This window comes from Caloenas nicobarica, chromosome Z (genome assembly GCF_036013445.1).
Source record: "Caloenas nicobarica isolate bCalNic1 chromosome Z, bCalNic1.hap1, whole genome shotgun sequence".
Taxonomy (NCBI): domain Eukaryota; kingdom Metazoa; phylum Chordata; class Aves; order Columbiformes; family Columbidae; genus Caloenas; species Caloenas nicobarica.
Genome location: NC_088284.1, coordinates 108,377,156 through 108,391,680, shown reverse-complemented (window position 1 = coordinate 108,391,680; position 14,525 = coordinate 108,377,156). Strand labels below are relative to the sequence as shown.

Below are 14,525 nucleotides of genomic sequence, written 5' to 3'. Positions count from 1 at the left end.
GGGCATTGATAAAACTGTTTTCTTACAGACACCAAAACACGCAGATGAGACGCATTCATCTGAGAAGAAACTAAGTAGTGGCAGGAACCTCTCATTAATTAAAGACCGGGGTTTCTGTAATGTTAGATAATTACGAGCTTGCCTGATTTTTAAACAGGTCATGTAATCAGTTTGACATTCATGCTGCTTGACAAACAAAACAATGCCATTTATGTATTTGGAGGCTTATTCCATTAGTTGGAACACTGAATTAATTGCAAAAACCGTCTGGAATTTTAGGATACACAGAAAAAAATTTGGTATTAAAATGAAAAGATCCAATCACATTCACACAGATTGTAGGAGGAAAAAAAAATCCTCTTCTATATCTCATTTAAACTTTTTGCATTTTTCTTAGCTTATGTGTCGAGAGCTGCGTGCAAACATAGGTTTGATTAAAAGAACTAACCAGAGTAATTAATTATAGGGCATAGCTAGGCTACAAGTGGCAGCGGCGGTTCCGGGACAGCCGAGCAGCCCCAGGAACAATCAGCTCGGGCGGGTGAAAGGGGTTTTTATTTGGGGAGAACAAGCCTTGCAGGATCCCCGTGCTTTGGGAAAGCTGTTAAAAAAAATATATAAATGTGGTTGCGGGGGGAGAAGAGTGTCCCTATATTCCTGCCCAGGGAAACACTGTTTCTAGGGGAAAAAAAAAAAAAAATACATATATATATATTACTGAGGTGACAACCTTGTGGGCATGGGGAGCTGTAAAGAGTTGCCAGACAGCTCCGTTCATATCTTCCCTCAATTAAATCCACGTGATGCTGAAATGCCGCATAATTAACTAATGGACTTAAACACTTGCCCTGTTTCCATATAGCCCATATAAACCCCAACCCCCCACTGCCTGTAATGCAACTTTACATTCTGCTTTGTGGTTTTTTTCCCCTCCTTTGAGAGAAGGGCTGGGGTTTGCTCACCAAGCTCTGCTCGTTGGCAGAGCCGGGTACCCCCGGTCATCCCTGGGGGACACGGCCCGGCCGGGGGTCACTGCCAGGGGATGCCACCCCTGTCCCCAAACCCACCGTCCAGCTTCTGCTCCTCGAACGCCGACTCCAGGGGGGGCCCGAAGAGCGGGGCCAGTGCCGCCGGGTCCTCCCCGGGTTTCTTGCTGTGGGGTGAGACAAGGAACAGCATGAGGTTCAGACTTGCGCTCAAACCTGGTGTTTGAGCTCAAATATAGAATCACAGAATCATTTTGGTTGGAAGAAGACCTTTAAGATCGAGTCCAACTGTTCCCCCAGCCCTGGCACTGCCCCATGTCCTGAGAACCTCATGTCCGTCTGTCCAGCCCCTCCAGGGATGGTGACTCCAGCACTGCCCTGGGCAGCCTGTTCCAATGCCCCACAGCCCTTGGGGGAAGAAATTGTTCCCCAGATCCAACCTCAACCTGCGCTGGCGCAACTTGAGGCCGTTTCCTCTGGTCCTGGCGCTTGTTCCTGGGGAGCAGAGCCCGACCCCCCCTGGCTCCAAGCTCCTTTCAGGCAGGTCAGAGATCAGAAGGTCTCCCCTCAGCTCCTGTTCTCCAGCTGAACCCCCAGCTCCCTCAGCCGCTCCCATCACCCTTGTGCTCCAGCCCCTCACCAGCCCCGTTCCCTTCTCTCCACTCACTCCAGCACCTCAAGGCCTTTCTTGGCGTGAGGGGCCCAACACTGCCCCCAGGATTCGCGGTTTGGCCTCCCCAGCGCCCAGAACAGGACGGTCACTGGGCCTGCTGGCCTCACTGGGCCTGGTGGCCGCACCAGTGCTGGTACCAGCCGGGATGCTGGTGGCCTCTTGGCCACCTGGGCACGCTGCTGTCCTCGCTGCTCCTGTGGGAGAGCGAGTATGGATGCTGAGCACCTGAAACCAGGGGCGCCACCGCCATCAGCCTCTCAATTCTGCATTTTTTTGTTTGGACACGCTCTGGGGGATCTACCAACCTCCACTCATTTCTCATTTCCTCACACAGCACCTGAGCAAAGAGCCCAAAGTTCCCTGTGGCTCTTGCACCCTGTGGCACGGAGCATTTACTCAGCTTATCTAAACACCAAACACAAACATTTGGCTGTCTCACGAGCCTAAAAAGTTATAAAACTGATGTTTCTGCAGTGGTGCCTTTGATGAACCCAACTGTGGCAGCTCAGTCAAGGGACAGGGAAGCGATATTCATGTGGCAATAAATACCTGGTGCATTTGACCTATCCAGGTATACAGGATCAAAATCTGGAGGTGAAATTAAAATAGGTGCTTCTCCTTGAGCGACGGTGCAATCGTGCCATATCCCACTGAAATGTGTAAAGCCCCCGTTTATGCTGATGTGCCTGAATGGGGCTGTTTTGGATAATTATACCAATGGACTCTGTACCGACCTGGTGAGGTCTGGTGTCGGCGTGGAGCGTCGGGGCCGCGCGATCTCCTCACCTGCGCACAGGGTGGACAGTGCGGGGTTAGAATCGTTTCAGCTGGAAGAGACCCTCAGGATCACCACGTCCAACCATAACCCAACCCAACTCTGGCACTAACCCATGTCCCTACGAACCTCGTCTAAACGCCTTTTAAGCACCTCCAGGTTAGAGCTGCTCCCCCTCCCGAGCCCCCCAGCGTCACCCCAACCCCGTGTTTGCAGGAGGCACTTCCCACCGTGTCACCCTCAAGGCATGTCCCACACCAGGCAAGTCCCAGCCCACGGCTGCTATGGGGATACTGCCTAAAAAATCTGGTTTATTAATTCAGGTTTTATTTCTGTAGAGAGCTAGACTGGGGAGCTGCGCTGTTTCTATAGGGTACCCCAAGGATGCCCCATATGTCTTCTTTAAGGAAGACGTTTGGGTGCCATCATTTCTGCCAGGGCCACTTTAAAGCAAACCTGACCTCCTCCCTTTTTCTTTATTCCTCCCCAAAACACCACCGCCTCCCTGCCATAAGTACTGTTCTTGAAGGCTGCAGAACATACTTACTGGATAAATTCCTTTTAATCGTCCCCTGGAATTAGAAACAAACGAGGTGAGTGGGATGCGCAGGGACACAGCAGTTGTCACCCAAGGAGGGACACAGCGGGAGTGAAGCAGCCCAGCAGATGTGGCAGGAATTACCCGTCTAAGGTGATATTTAACATACATGGCCGAAATATGCCCCGCTGCACGCGTGCATTGGGAAATCCCCTTTGCTCCCAGCACATAGGGAGCGGAAAATCCCTCCCAAGGGGGCTTCGAACCATGTAAAGCCATCACCTGGCAATGCCTCATCGGAGTCACCGGAACCCTCCCCCCTTTACAAGGGACATTAATCCAAATTCCTCACATCTGGTGGCTTCAAATCAGTCTAAACCAAATAATGTATTTTTAGCAATTTAAATCCTCGCTCTTGCCACACAACACACACGTGCCCATGCGCAGCAAAAGCCAAGCCCCCCAAGACCACAGCAGAGACGGGGGTGTGGTGGGCAGCGGGGGTGCCCCTGGGCCCCCAACAGGTTCTCAAGGGGTTGCAGGGATGCAGGTCGAGCCGTGGAGGATGCTTCATCATTGAGGACCCCTTTGCATCAAGGTCCCACCATCACTCAGGGTCCCACAACAGGGCAGCTGATGGCATTGACACCCCAATCCCCTTCCCCTGCGGTGCCCACATAACCCCAGCACCACCTCGTACCCCCCAGCACCCCCGTTCCCAGAGCAGCGGGGGCAGCGGCAGCGCGGGGCGGTTCTTACCGGGCTGCGCCGCTGTGGTCAGCGAGAAGGAAGAGAGAAGAGACACCTGGTCAGAGAGCGACAGGTCAGCGCCCCGAGTCCCCCAGTGCCCATCGCATCCCCCATCGGGCGTCACCAGCCACGTCGGAGCAGCACCAGGGGGGTCCCTCCTCCACGAGCCCCCAGCACCCGCTGCCTTGGTCCCACGGGCTGGTGGGTCACCCCGGTCATGGGGACAGCAGCATCCAGAGAGACCCCCGAGGGAACCCAAACCCCGTGGAATGAGTGAATTTCCCCATTTTTGGGCTCAAAACAGCCAGAAGCCCAGCCCTCTCAGGGAAGCCATCGCCTTTGCATACAATAGCATACATCGACCACCGATGCGTTTTTCTGCTTTCTCGTATCTTGATGTGCAACAACATACATAAAACGTGCCCAGATAAAACCACGTCCTTATACATCTTGTCCAAAACCACCAGCTCTTTCATCTAAACTACACCCCCAGATCACATACATTCAAAGCAAAGGCAGCCTAGCTCCATTTTTAAATGCTCCAAGTTAAATCAAGGGAGAAGGAAAATAAGAAACATCGTGCCTTCCAAAATGGTAGGATTTGTTATTTGCGTTTTACATTTCAGCTCCAGAGACATGCAAAACAGGGACCATGCAAACAAGAGAAGACAAGACTCTGTTAAAAAAAAAAATCATGAGAAATAAAAAAAGCTGTATTTCTTACCGGACTTTTCCTCTAAAAGAATGCAGAAAAATTAAAAAAAAAAATTAAAAAAAAGAAAGAGAAAAAGAGAACATAATATATTTTCTATAAAGGAATAACAGAGAAATAAGAGGTTTGTATTATGCCCAGAAGCGTCAGGTGTATAACTGTTAAACATGCAAAGCAGAACCGTGCATGTGTCCGGCCAAGGTTGCCATTCATTCAGAGAGAAGATTACAGAGAGAGTGAATATAGAAATACAAAACCTGCATTTGAGCCACCTTATAGAAAGGATTCACGTGCTTCATCACCAGCAAAACAGGCAAAGCCATTTCCCAGCCTCTTGCATTTCTTAGAAGGATCCATATGAGAGGAAAGTCAAAAGCAAGGTTTCTACTCCAAAGTGCTGACACCAATTTACAGCAGCATCTCCAGTTTTCTTCTTGTCTTCAGGTTGAGGCACCATAATTTACATCGCAAAGGTCCCAACCCAAAGGGCAGGATCCATGCAGACACAGAGTGCTCACCAGGGGCCAAATCCTTCCCAACCAACAGCAAAACTCCCCCCAACCTCAGCAGGAAAAACACCACAGAAAAGAGGAGACACAGAATCACATCTAGCAAAAAAAATGCACATGTTGTGAGGTTTTGTTTCCCTGGAAAAGGCAGAAGAACTGCTGATCACATCAGCCTAATCCCTGTATGTTGGTGCAAAATTATACAAGTGTTTCATCAGCAAGAATTAAAATAATCAAGAAACTCGGGACTGCTAGGAGCTGAGCGCAACCATTCATTCGCACTTCTGATACAGCTGATTACAAAGCATAGAAAACTTCAGGTAAAATACACTACAGCCCACGCTAAAGCCCACTGAAAAACAGAAATCAAATCTTTTCGCAGTGGAACAGATTGTGATGAGACCACAGAAATCTTGACAAGCGTTAGGAAAACCAGAAGGTGGTGGTATTTGTACCAGGAGGAACTACGGAGAGACAGACTTTCCTTCCAGAAACACCAGAATCCACCCCGGGGTAAGAAACATCCCTCTGACATCCCATAGCAGCCATGTGGAAAGCCCCGCAGATGCTTCCCCTGTCCCGGGCATCAGGGCAAAACTCATCCCATTTACATCCTGAATGATGACCACATCGAAAAATGAGGAAAAATGAGACAATAGTATATTCTGATCTCAGTTGCCCTGCTTTACAAGCAGGAAAGGGAATTTTTAAGACATTTTGAACTGGAAACATCACCACAACACATCTGAGATCTTCCTGCAGTCACATTATTGCCTCTATATAGGTGAGACCCTATAAATAAGGACAGAAATGCAAGTTTCACCATTGGCACCCGTGGCAGAGCCTGCTGCTTGCTTGGGTTGAGCCCTGTGGGGCATCAACGCTTTTGCAACCAGAGGAAGGGATGGAAACACCGAGGACTCACCACAGGGGATGGAGAAAGTGCAATGTTGCCTATGGATGCCTTCAGCTCATCCACCGTCGCCGCGCTCTTCAGGATGTCCTTAGCCTGCAAAGGCTTGATCTTGATGTTGAACTTCTTGTGCGCCTCCTCTTCCTCTTCGGATTCGCTCGAGGAGTAGAAGTGTTTTCCTTTGGTAGGTAGGGCACAGTTAAAGAAGGTCTCCTTCTGCCTCAGGGGCAGAGCCTTGCTGTCCAAAGGCTCAAACCTTCCTGAAAAATGGGAATTAGGGGTTCCTGAAATGCTCATCCCAAATGCCCACGGACAGGACTCAAGAGAATTGAGTCTTGCACCCGGCTCTGGGTCCCCAGCACAGGACACACGTGGAGCTGCTGGAGCGGGGCCAGAACAGCCCCAGAAACGACCCGAGGCTGGACCAGCTCTGCTGGGAGGACAGGCCGAGAGAGCTGGGGGTTCAGCTGGAGAAGAGAAGCTCCGGGGAGACCTTAGTGCACCTTTCCAGACTTAAAATGGGCTGATGAGAAAGATGGGGACAGACTTTTGAGCAGGGCCTGTTGCGATAGGACAAGGGGTGATGGTTTTAAGCTAAAGGAGGGAGATTCAGACTAGATATATGGAAGAATTTTTTTTTTTTTAAATGATGCAATGGGACATAGGGGTCTCCATGGGGCACCCCACTGCGGTGCTCCCCACACTGCTCACGCCTCCTCCTCGTTCCATAGTGTTGGATCAAAGGCAATTAAAATCACCTTCTGCTCTACTGCCTCAGGTAATTCCCTCTGCAAGCCAATTTTTGCTGTGGAGTGAAAGCTCAAAAGGAAAATAAAGGGAGAAAATTAATAATAATAAATTAATAAAAAGAGTCAGTGACTTGCTTGTAAACCCCAGGTCATCTTACAGTTTGTAAGCTGAGAGGCAAAGTCAATGATAAAGGATATAGCCTGGTTCCTCGGGTCGGATGCTGTATCCCTCCTCATCAAGCTCAGGTGAATTCTGAAGAGAGCACAAAAAACCCCCCCAAAGAATTAGGAATGCTAATCCTGTTCCTGGAAAGCTCAATTTTTGCAGAGAAACATTTGCAACACTTGGTTGCAACCCAGGGCTTTCTTTGGGGAACTGCAGCGTCCCGCAGGCCTGGGCAGCAATCTCCAGAGCCACCCTGTTTCTGGGCAGTTTTGTACAATCTAATTGATGTGCAGATAACAAAGTACCTCTCTGGACACAGCTAACACCTGGACATCACCCAAAACGGCCACAGCCACCCAGAAAGCCAAAAGGCATGTGAGCACAGCCCGGGTCCCCCATCAGGTGAGGGATGGAGGGGACGTTCTGAGGACACTTACGTATCTGTCCCAGTCGATCTCTGCATAAAATCCATTTGGGGCACCATTTGTTTTCTTCTGCAACACATTGGAAAAGGGAAATTCTTAAATTTAGGTGACAAGAACATGGTATATCTTATATGTGTGCATCGATGGGGCTGGGATGCTGCTGGGTACCGCTGCAGCTGCTCTGCACATGCACATCAGCCGTACACAGCAACATTTCCCATTTCTGAAAGGTCTTCCACACCAGAGAGCTAAAAGGCTTTTTTTGAACATTCATTAGCTGAACATACAACATTTCTTAAGGAAGCGGCATGAAATGGTCATTTCTCCACATGCCGGGAGCCCATGGGGAGAGCTGTTGGCAGCGGGGGCTCCCAATGCCCATTGAGCACAGGTAACGCTGCTAATTACCACGAGATAACGCCCTCCCTAGAACACACTGAAAGAAGGATTTGGCTTCTGTTATTCAGCAGCCAAACAAGCCGGTGTCATTGCTTCTCCGCGCGGGGAAGTCGGGTTGCGGCAGTGAGAGGTGTCCAGGACGCAGCGCTAGTGCACGTCATGACAGACAGACAACACACACAGGTTATTGCTGCTTCGCGTCGAAGGGAGCCGCGTTTGGGAGGAGGTTTTGGGCACCCATTGCCTGCAGGACCCTTCACTGGTTTGGCTCTGGGCATCGAGGAAATACCCAAAGCTCCCACTGGCCGCGGCGAGCAGCTCTGCAAGGCCAGCTCAGGGACTAAAGTTAGGCTGGGTTCTCAGTTTTGGGCACCTAAATTAGATAATCCAGTTCCCCTTCAGCTGCCGGGGGTAGCACCCACCACCCCAGCACCCCTGCCAAGGGCCTGATGCAGCATCCAGGGGTGGCAGCAGCACCCCGAGCATCCTCATCCTCCTCCTTTCACCCAGTGGTCCTCATGATGCTCAAGAACAGAACAACATCCTTAGATATATAAAGGCGGGGGAAAAAACCAGAAACAAAACCGAAACAAACAACAACCCACAATACAAAAAAAACCAGCCAAACCCACAACACATGTACCAAATCAACCAACCAAAAACAAACAAAAAAACCCCCACACAACAACAAAACCCCACAGACCGCCACAGACCCTGGATGCTGTTATGTGGGATTTCTGCTTGTCTCCCATTTTCCCCCAGTCCATTTGTATTTAACCTCGTTTCTATTCAACTCGTATACCCTCCACCTGACTGAACCTAGAACGGTGTTTTCCTATATTCTGGATTTCAAACGAAAAAGTTACTCACTGTTTTTTAACCACCCTTTTGCAGCTGTAACCCGAGCTCTGTTTTCCTTACCGAATTTTTATTTCCTCCTTCATGCACACTCTCGGGTTTGCTATTGCAAGGTGACTCATTGGGATGAGGGCTGGGCGGCTGGAATGGATGGGGGTTTGGCAGAAAAAGGGTTAAAGTATTGGGTAGATTTTAATTTTTGTTGTTTTGTTTTTTTTTTTTTTTTTTAACACAAAAATAAGTTACAAGGAATTAGCAAACAAACTGCACAGTTTTGTAAAATAAGGAGGGCTCAGCTGTGGCCCCATTACGAGCACCCGTGGTTTTTACTGGGGGCAGGTTCGGTTCTATTCAGCAGTCAGAGGATTTGCTGTCTCACCTCCTGCTGCAAATGTCATGGTGAGAACGTGTTGCAGGAGGGAGAGTTATTCAAAATATCTCCATCCTCCAGTTCCCCTCCAATATACTCAGTGGCTTCATTTTACACCCCAAAAATTTTTATTTCTGCATCCTTTGGCTTGTTGGAGCACTGGAGACCCTGCCCTTAAACAGCAAACCACCTGGAAAATCAAGAATAAGAGCCTGGTTGAGAGGGCGCTGAGCTCAACCAGGGTCCCGGCACCAATGCATGGCAAGAAAAGGCTGCCCAGAGCATTTTATGTATTTATTACCGCTGAATAGAGCCTTGGCTAAAGCACTACCTGAGCTGCAGACTGTTCTATTTAATCCTTATTTCTTAACAAGCGGCTTACAAACACAGGATGAGCCCAAAGCCAAGAATCTTGGGTCAGACATTAAAAAAAAAAAAGTTTTAAAAAAAGTTCTCTCTAAAGGAGCAATTTGGGACCCCAATTTTTGCATGGCTTTGTAAAAGACACCCCAGCACCACTCTCCCTGCCGAGCCTCCCCAGGGTCTCATTTTTATTTTAATAGGGAGCTTCTAACCTCTGAATCTGCTCAAGAAATAACAACCAGCACAGTCCCAGCCTGAACCCACCACACTTATTTGCAAAATTCGAATCAAGTGGCTAAAGGAGACATGATCTGTCTACTACCTAGATCTAGCAGGGGCTTTTCTATCTAACGCTGTAAATAAAAGCAGCAATAATTCAAAAACAAGTATCTCCTTATTTGCAGTTTAATATAGAAAACCAAAAATAGATATCAGAACAGCTGTTCTGGCCATTTTCCCTTAACGCATTGCACAGCAAATCTGACCCAAAGCCAATTAGCAAGAGTGGAAACAAGGATGTGGAGCCGGGGGTTTTAGCAGGACGCCTGGTCCCTCTGCCCATCAGGTGCTTCTGTATTGTTATTTTCTTTGTTGATTTTGTAGAAAACCTGGAATACGCCGTTATTTTTAACAGATAGCTCCTTACTGAGTTTTATTTTCTATATTAAACAGAAAGAAAGAGACGGTTCACAAAAAAAGCTGATGGTGCTGATGAAGGAATTGGCATTTAAGGGACAGGAGCGGGACGGGGGTCCATACAATACTTACGATGCCGTCCCTGTCCGGCGACCCTCTGCAGAAAAACAGAAAGAAGGGCACCCATGTTAGCTCCAAACTGATTAACTTGTGGAAATACTATTTAAAGAAAATCCACAGCAGCAATGAGTTTAATTATGAAATCGTCAGCAAATCTGAATTAGCTACCACACGCTCCTCATGAAACCCACACAACGGTCTCAGTACCGTTGTGCTCGTGTTATCAGGTGACAAATTTTGTATTTATTAGTAAATAAAGTGCTTGGGCCGATGAGCACACCCTCCCAGCCGAGGAGCCGGGCTGGCTCTTCCTCGCACCCATCCCATGGCCACAGCCCTACCCGGGGCGAGCATCCTCTTGCAGAAGCCAATAAAAATTACATATAGAGTCATTTAGAGATTTTTTTTTTTTCTTCTATCAGAAGCACAGTCACTTGTCTTTCAAATGGATTTGAAAATTAGTGAAACTCCTTAGGGATCCTAATCCCCAGCTGCTTATGGGATTTGGACCTCGGTCACAGCACACGGCCTGGCAAGCTCAGCAGCCGCTTTTAAACGCTGTCTGAGGATGCTGAGTTATTTAGTGAAAAGACAAATGTGTTTATGAAAACCAGATGGGCTCCTCCACCTCCCACACATTCCTGAGTTTTATGTATTGCCAGAGATTTGCCACCGATTAATGTCTGACTTGGGGCATCACCAAAACCCTGCAGGGATCTGCTGCCCGTCGGTTCTGGTTTAACAGAGAATAATGCCTTTTGTTGAACTTCTCCAATTCACACATGTCCACCACCCATCTCTCTTATTTAATCTCTTCCCATAAAGATCTCTGAAATTCTTTGGAAGCAGCAGAGATCCCCTCTGCTTCTGTATTTCATGGAATCACAGGATGGTTTGGGTTGAAGGCCCTCCCCATGTCCCCAGTGCCCCCCCTGCCATGAGCAGGGACATCTGCACCAGCTCAGGTTGCTCAGAGCCCCGTCCAGCCTGGCCCGGGATGTCTCCAGGGATGGTTCAGCCACCACCTCTCTGGCCAACCTGGGCCAGGCTCTCACCACCCTCAGGGCCAACAATTCCTTCCTCGTGTCCAGCCTGATTTCCCCCACACGACAGGAGCCCCGGCACAGATGTCACCTCTGAGCCCACCACCCGTCACCACCCTCCCGGCCCCTGGGAATTTGGAGAGCGCCCAGAGCCGTTCAGGGCCATGACCGCAATGCGACCCCACGACGTGCTAATTACTGCTGCTTGCTAATTGCAGTGTCTCCCCCACAGAAGCCTTTCTGCGAGCTCGTTACCATCTCAAACACCCCAGATTCGTTTTCTCCGTGTGCCACCAGCTTCCCCAGCCTCTAGGAAGAGCACACTGGAAATCACAGCACTGGCTAAAGACAGGACCCAGACCTGGCCCCATCAGTTTTCCGTGAGCAGAAGAGGAAGATGCGAACAGCCTGTGTTCTGCCCATCTTTCTGATAATTTATAAATTATGCTGTACACATCTAGAGATGCCGGCTGTCCCGCAGCCTGCCTGGTGGATGGACAGCCACCATCCTCAGTGATGAACCCCCTCTGCCCGTGGGACAACAGCCCTCTTTCGAGGTGTGCTCCATGTCCCCACATATTTTTTGTGCTCCCTTTTGCAGTGGGTGAAGCCCCGTGGGTGCCAGTGCAGCCAGACTCGCTGTGGTCCAGGGGCACAACCAGACCTGCAGCAGCTGTCCCTTTGCATGGGAAACCTCCCCAGCCTCTGCTGAGATATAAAATAGCTCAGAAAAAAAGAAATGCACATTTAAAAAAAAAAAAAAAAAAAAGAGCCCTCCCCAGGCTGGGCTCAGCACCCCACCAGCAGTTCTGCACCCGTACACAGCATCCCCCACCAGCTGTGGGGGGAAACCCCTGCCAGATGTGGGGTAAACCCCTGCCAGATGTTCTCCCGGGAAGCAAAAGCACCATCCTGATCCTGCCCCAGCCACCCAGCCCTTCGCTCCACCAACAGCCTTGCTGCCTGCATGGGCATCTGTTTAAATTGAATTTGCATCTAAAAAGATCTCAGCAGCTGGGCAAATCAGTAGTTTGGGCAGAGATTAATCTGCTGAAACTCTCAGAGGAGTAATTTTCTCCTGATCACCGCTAACTGTCACCGTAAATTGCAAACGCGTGGAGAACCGGCTTTATTATATCTGCAGCGCCACTGAGAAAATATCTTATTTGTTGGTCACTGGATATACAAGGGGAAATGGCTTGAATGTACTTTTTACTATGGGATTTGATCCAAGGATGACAAATGCCTGTGATGCATCGACTTCCTTCCTGTCCTGGCACCCTGGCATCACTTCTCCCCAGCAGCATTATATATTAATGTGGTTTATTTCTCATTGACTTACGTGGAATCAGTATCCTTTTCTTTCTTGCGTATACCAAAGGCCTTCCTTGTACGTTTTTTCAATCCTGGGGAGAGAAGGAATACAAATAAGAATGCAATATTAATTGCGCTTCAAATAAATCCTCCAAAAGTTTCCTTATTCCCTTGTCAGCTGTAATTCATGAATTATGTTAAAAAAGAAAGACCTAAACCCAAGAAACCACCGGCAGGACTGTGCAGGTAGTGTGTACATTTGCTCATGCCTTTTATTTGTTCACTTAACACTTATTAACTTGATCTCAGCATGTGTGACCACATATTTCACAGTTAATATTTCTAGGCTTACTGCCTTAATTGTACACTCCTTTGCCATGCTGCGTGGGGGTACTAATGCACAGTGGGGAAATCCCCCTTTGGTGTAAAAAGAAGAAAAAAAAAAAACCCAACCAAGCAAAATAAACTCCACACACCAAGAAAAAAAGAAGAAAACCAGACATTTAAACCATGATTTTAGTTATCTTCTGCACTGATTCTTGATCTACATGGTGCTTAAAATGATGCCGGAGCCAGGCAGGAAGCCCCAGAGCCCATCAGGGCAGCGGCCGCAGCCCCACCACTTTTAAAAACAGATATAGCAAAGCGGATTTCTGTAAGTTTCTCCCCCTTTTCCAGCCTAAGATCTATCCAGGAGAGGGATTTTTAATACTCGCTTGCAGCAAGCGCGTCAAGGCAGGGATGTGGAGCATTTTAAGCTAGCAGGTGATTTTCTGCTGGTGGTGGCCGTCCAGGCAATGCTAAGACCCGGCTGTGGCTGGAAGCTGCCGGACACGCTTGTCATGCAGTGGTTGCCAGCATCATGACAGCAATTAATTTAGGTCAGGGTGTAATTTAGAGATCCTGGTGGACAAAGCCGCCAATATAAACCATGGCCCTTGGGTCTAGAACAGCCCTTTCTGGTCTCTTCCTTTTGGAGCTCCAGGGTGTGTTGCCTTGGTCTGGAAGCCACTCAAACGTGAAGCACTGCAGGTCGTACACAGCTGCAAGGATGCAGCATAGAATCATGGAATAGTTTGGGTTGGAAGGGGCTATGAAGCTCCCCCAGTGCCACCCCCGCCATGAGCAGGGACATCTTCACCAGCTCAGGTTGCTGAGCCCTGTCCAGCCTGGCTGTGGGCTCATCCTGCACCCTTGGCTGGACAGTTTTGGTTTTACTACATTGTGCCTTTCAGCTTTCCTACAGTTTCTTCAAGACTCAAGCGAGTTATTAATAACTGAGGAAGGTTTCCATTGATCTCACAGCCCCTAAAATAACTTCATCCTCCAAACTCAAAGTAGAACAGGGAGGGCTGAAAACCCCAGAAATGAGTTGTTGGTTAGCCTTGTCTGAAGAAGCACCCAATTTGGCTAAGTTTTGTAGCAAAGCCTTCTGCTCTGTTATATAATAGGCCCACCATCTGCTTCAAATGGTAATGATTGAGGGGAAAAAAAGGGATATTTAGGAAAGGCAGAACAAAAACGAAAGCCTCCTTTGAAGATGGTTGTCAAGACCAGTGGGAGCAGGTCCCCTGCCAAAGGCCACTGGCTGCCTGTCCCCTGATGGTGACACCAGAGAAGTCCATGGTTTGGTGAGGGACAACGCAGTGATTTTCCAGGACAGCTCCGCTGGGTGGCTGGAGCTCAGAGGAGCTTCTGTGTCCCTTGACATGGTCAACGCCAGCCCCGAGAACTGTTGGAAACACCCCATCTAATGATGCCGGGACAGATCTGAGGGTTGTGCATGGAAGAATGTTGCACACTCTGGTCCTCAAGCCTCATTTCAGTTGGTTTTAGGAGTTGAAGCACCATGAAAAGTCAGTCCTGGCAAGAGTCATCCTTACAGAAAGTAATAATAAGTAGATCTTGTCACAGAATCATAGAATCATTTCGATTGGAAGTGACCCTTAAGATCAGCAAGTCCAACCATGACCGAAATCTAGCACTAAACCATGTCCCTAAGAACCTCATCTATACATCTTTTAAATGGCCATGGAGGGAACAGTACATGGGAACAGTACAGGTTCAGGGGAACCTCACAGGACAAGACAGAATTACTGCTGAAAGAGAAATCATGGCAAGTGGGACAGAAAGCAAAGAAGAGGCAGTGAGGCAGCAGAAAGAGCATGAAAGACGACAACAGCACGACTCCATGTGAGGTGTCAAGGGATGGTTCAGAGCAGGGTG

At 48.8% G+C, this 14,525-nt stretch overlaps 1 protein-coding gene across 1 annotated transcript in view; it reads right to left on the bottom strand.

Annotated features, from left to right (window-relative positions):
* The window catches only part of SGIP1 (SH3GL interacting endocytic adaptor 1), a 53,984-nt gene that overhangs the window by 20,613 nt on the left and 18,846 nt on the right, over nucleotides 1-14,525 (bottom strand). Inside the window, exons 3-13 of the mRNA XM_065656989.1 lie at nucleotides 12,328-12,435; nucleotides 9,955-9,979; nucleotides 8,517-8,594; nucleotides 7,209-7,265; nucleotides 6,804-6,858; nucleotides 5,869-6,044; nucleotides 4,447-4,458; nucleotides 3,732-3,743; nucleotides 2,982-3,006; nucleotides 2,394-2,445; nucleotides 1,068-1,153 (exon numbers count right to left, since the gene is read on the bottom strand). Of these exons, the coding sequence (XP_065513061.1) occupies nucleotides 1,068-1,153; nucleotides 2,394-2,445; nucleotides 2,982-3,006; nucleotides 3,732-3,743; nucleotides 4,447-4,458; nucleotides 5,869-6,044; nucleotides 6,804-6,858; nucleotides 7,209-7,265; nucleotides 8,517-8,594; nucleotides 9,955-9,979; nucleotides 12,328-12,435 (686 nt within the window). The remainder of the gene's footprint in view (nucleotides 1-1,067; nucleotides 1,154-2,393; nucleotides 2,446-2,981; nucleotides 3,007-3,731; nucleotides 3,744-4,446; nucleotides 4,459-5,868; nucleotides 6,045-6,803; nucleotides 6,859-7,208; nucleotides 7,266-8,516; nucleotides 8,595-9,954; nucleotides 9,980-12,327; nucleotides 12,436-14,525) is intronic.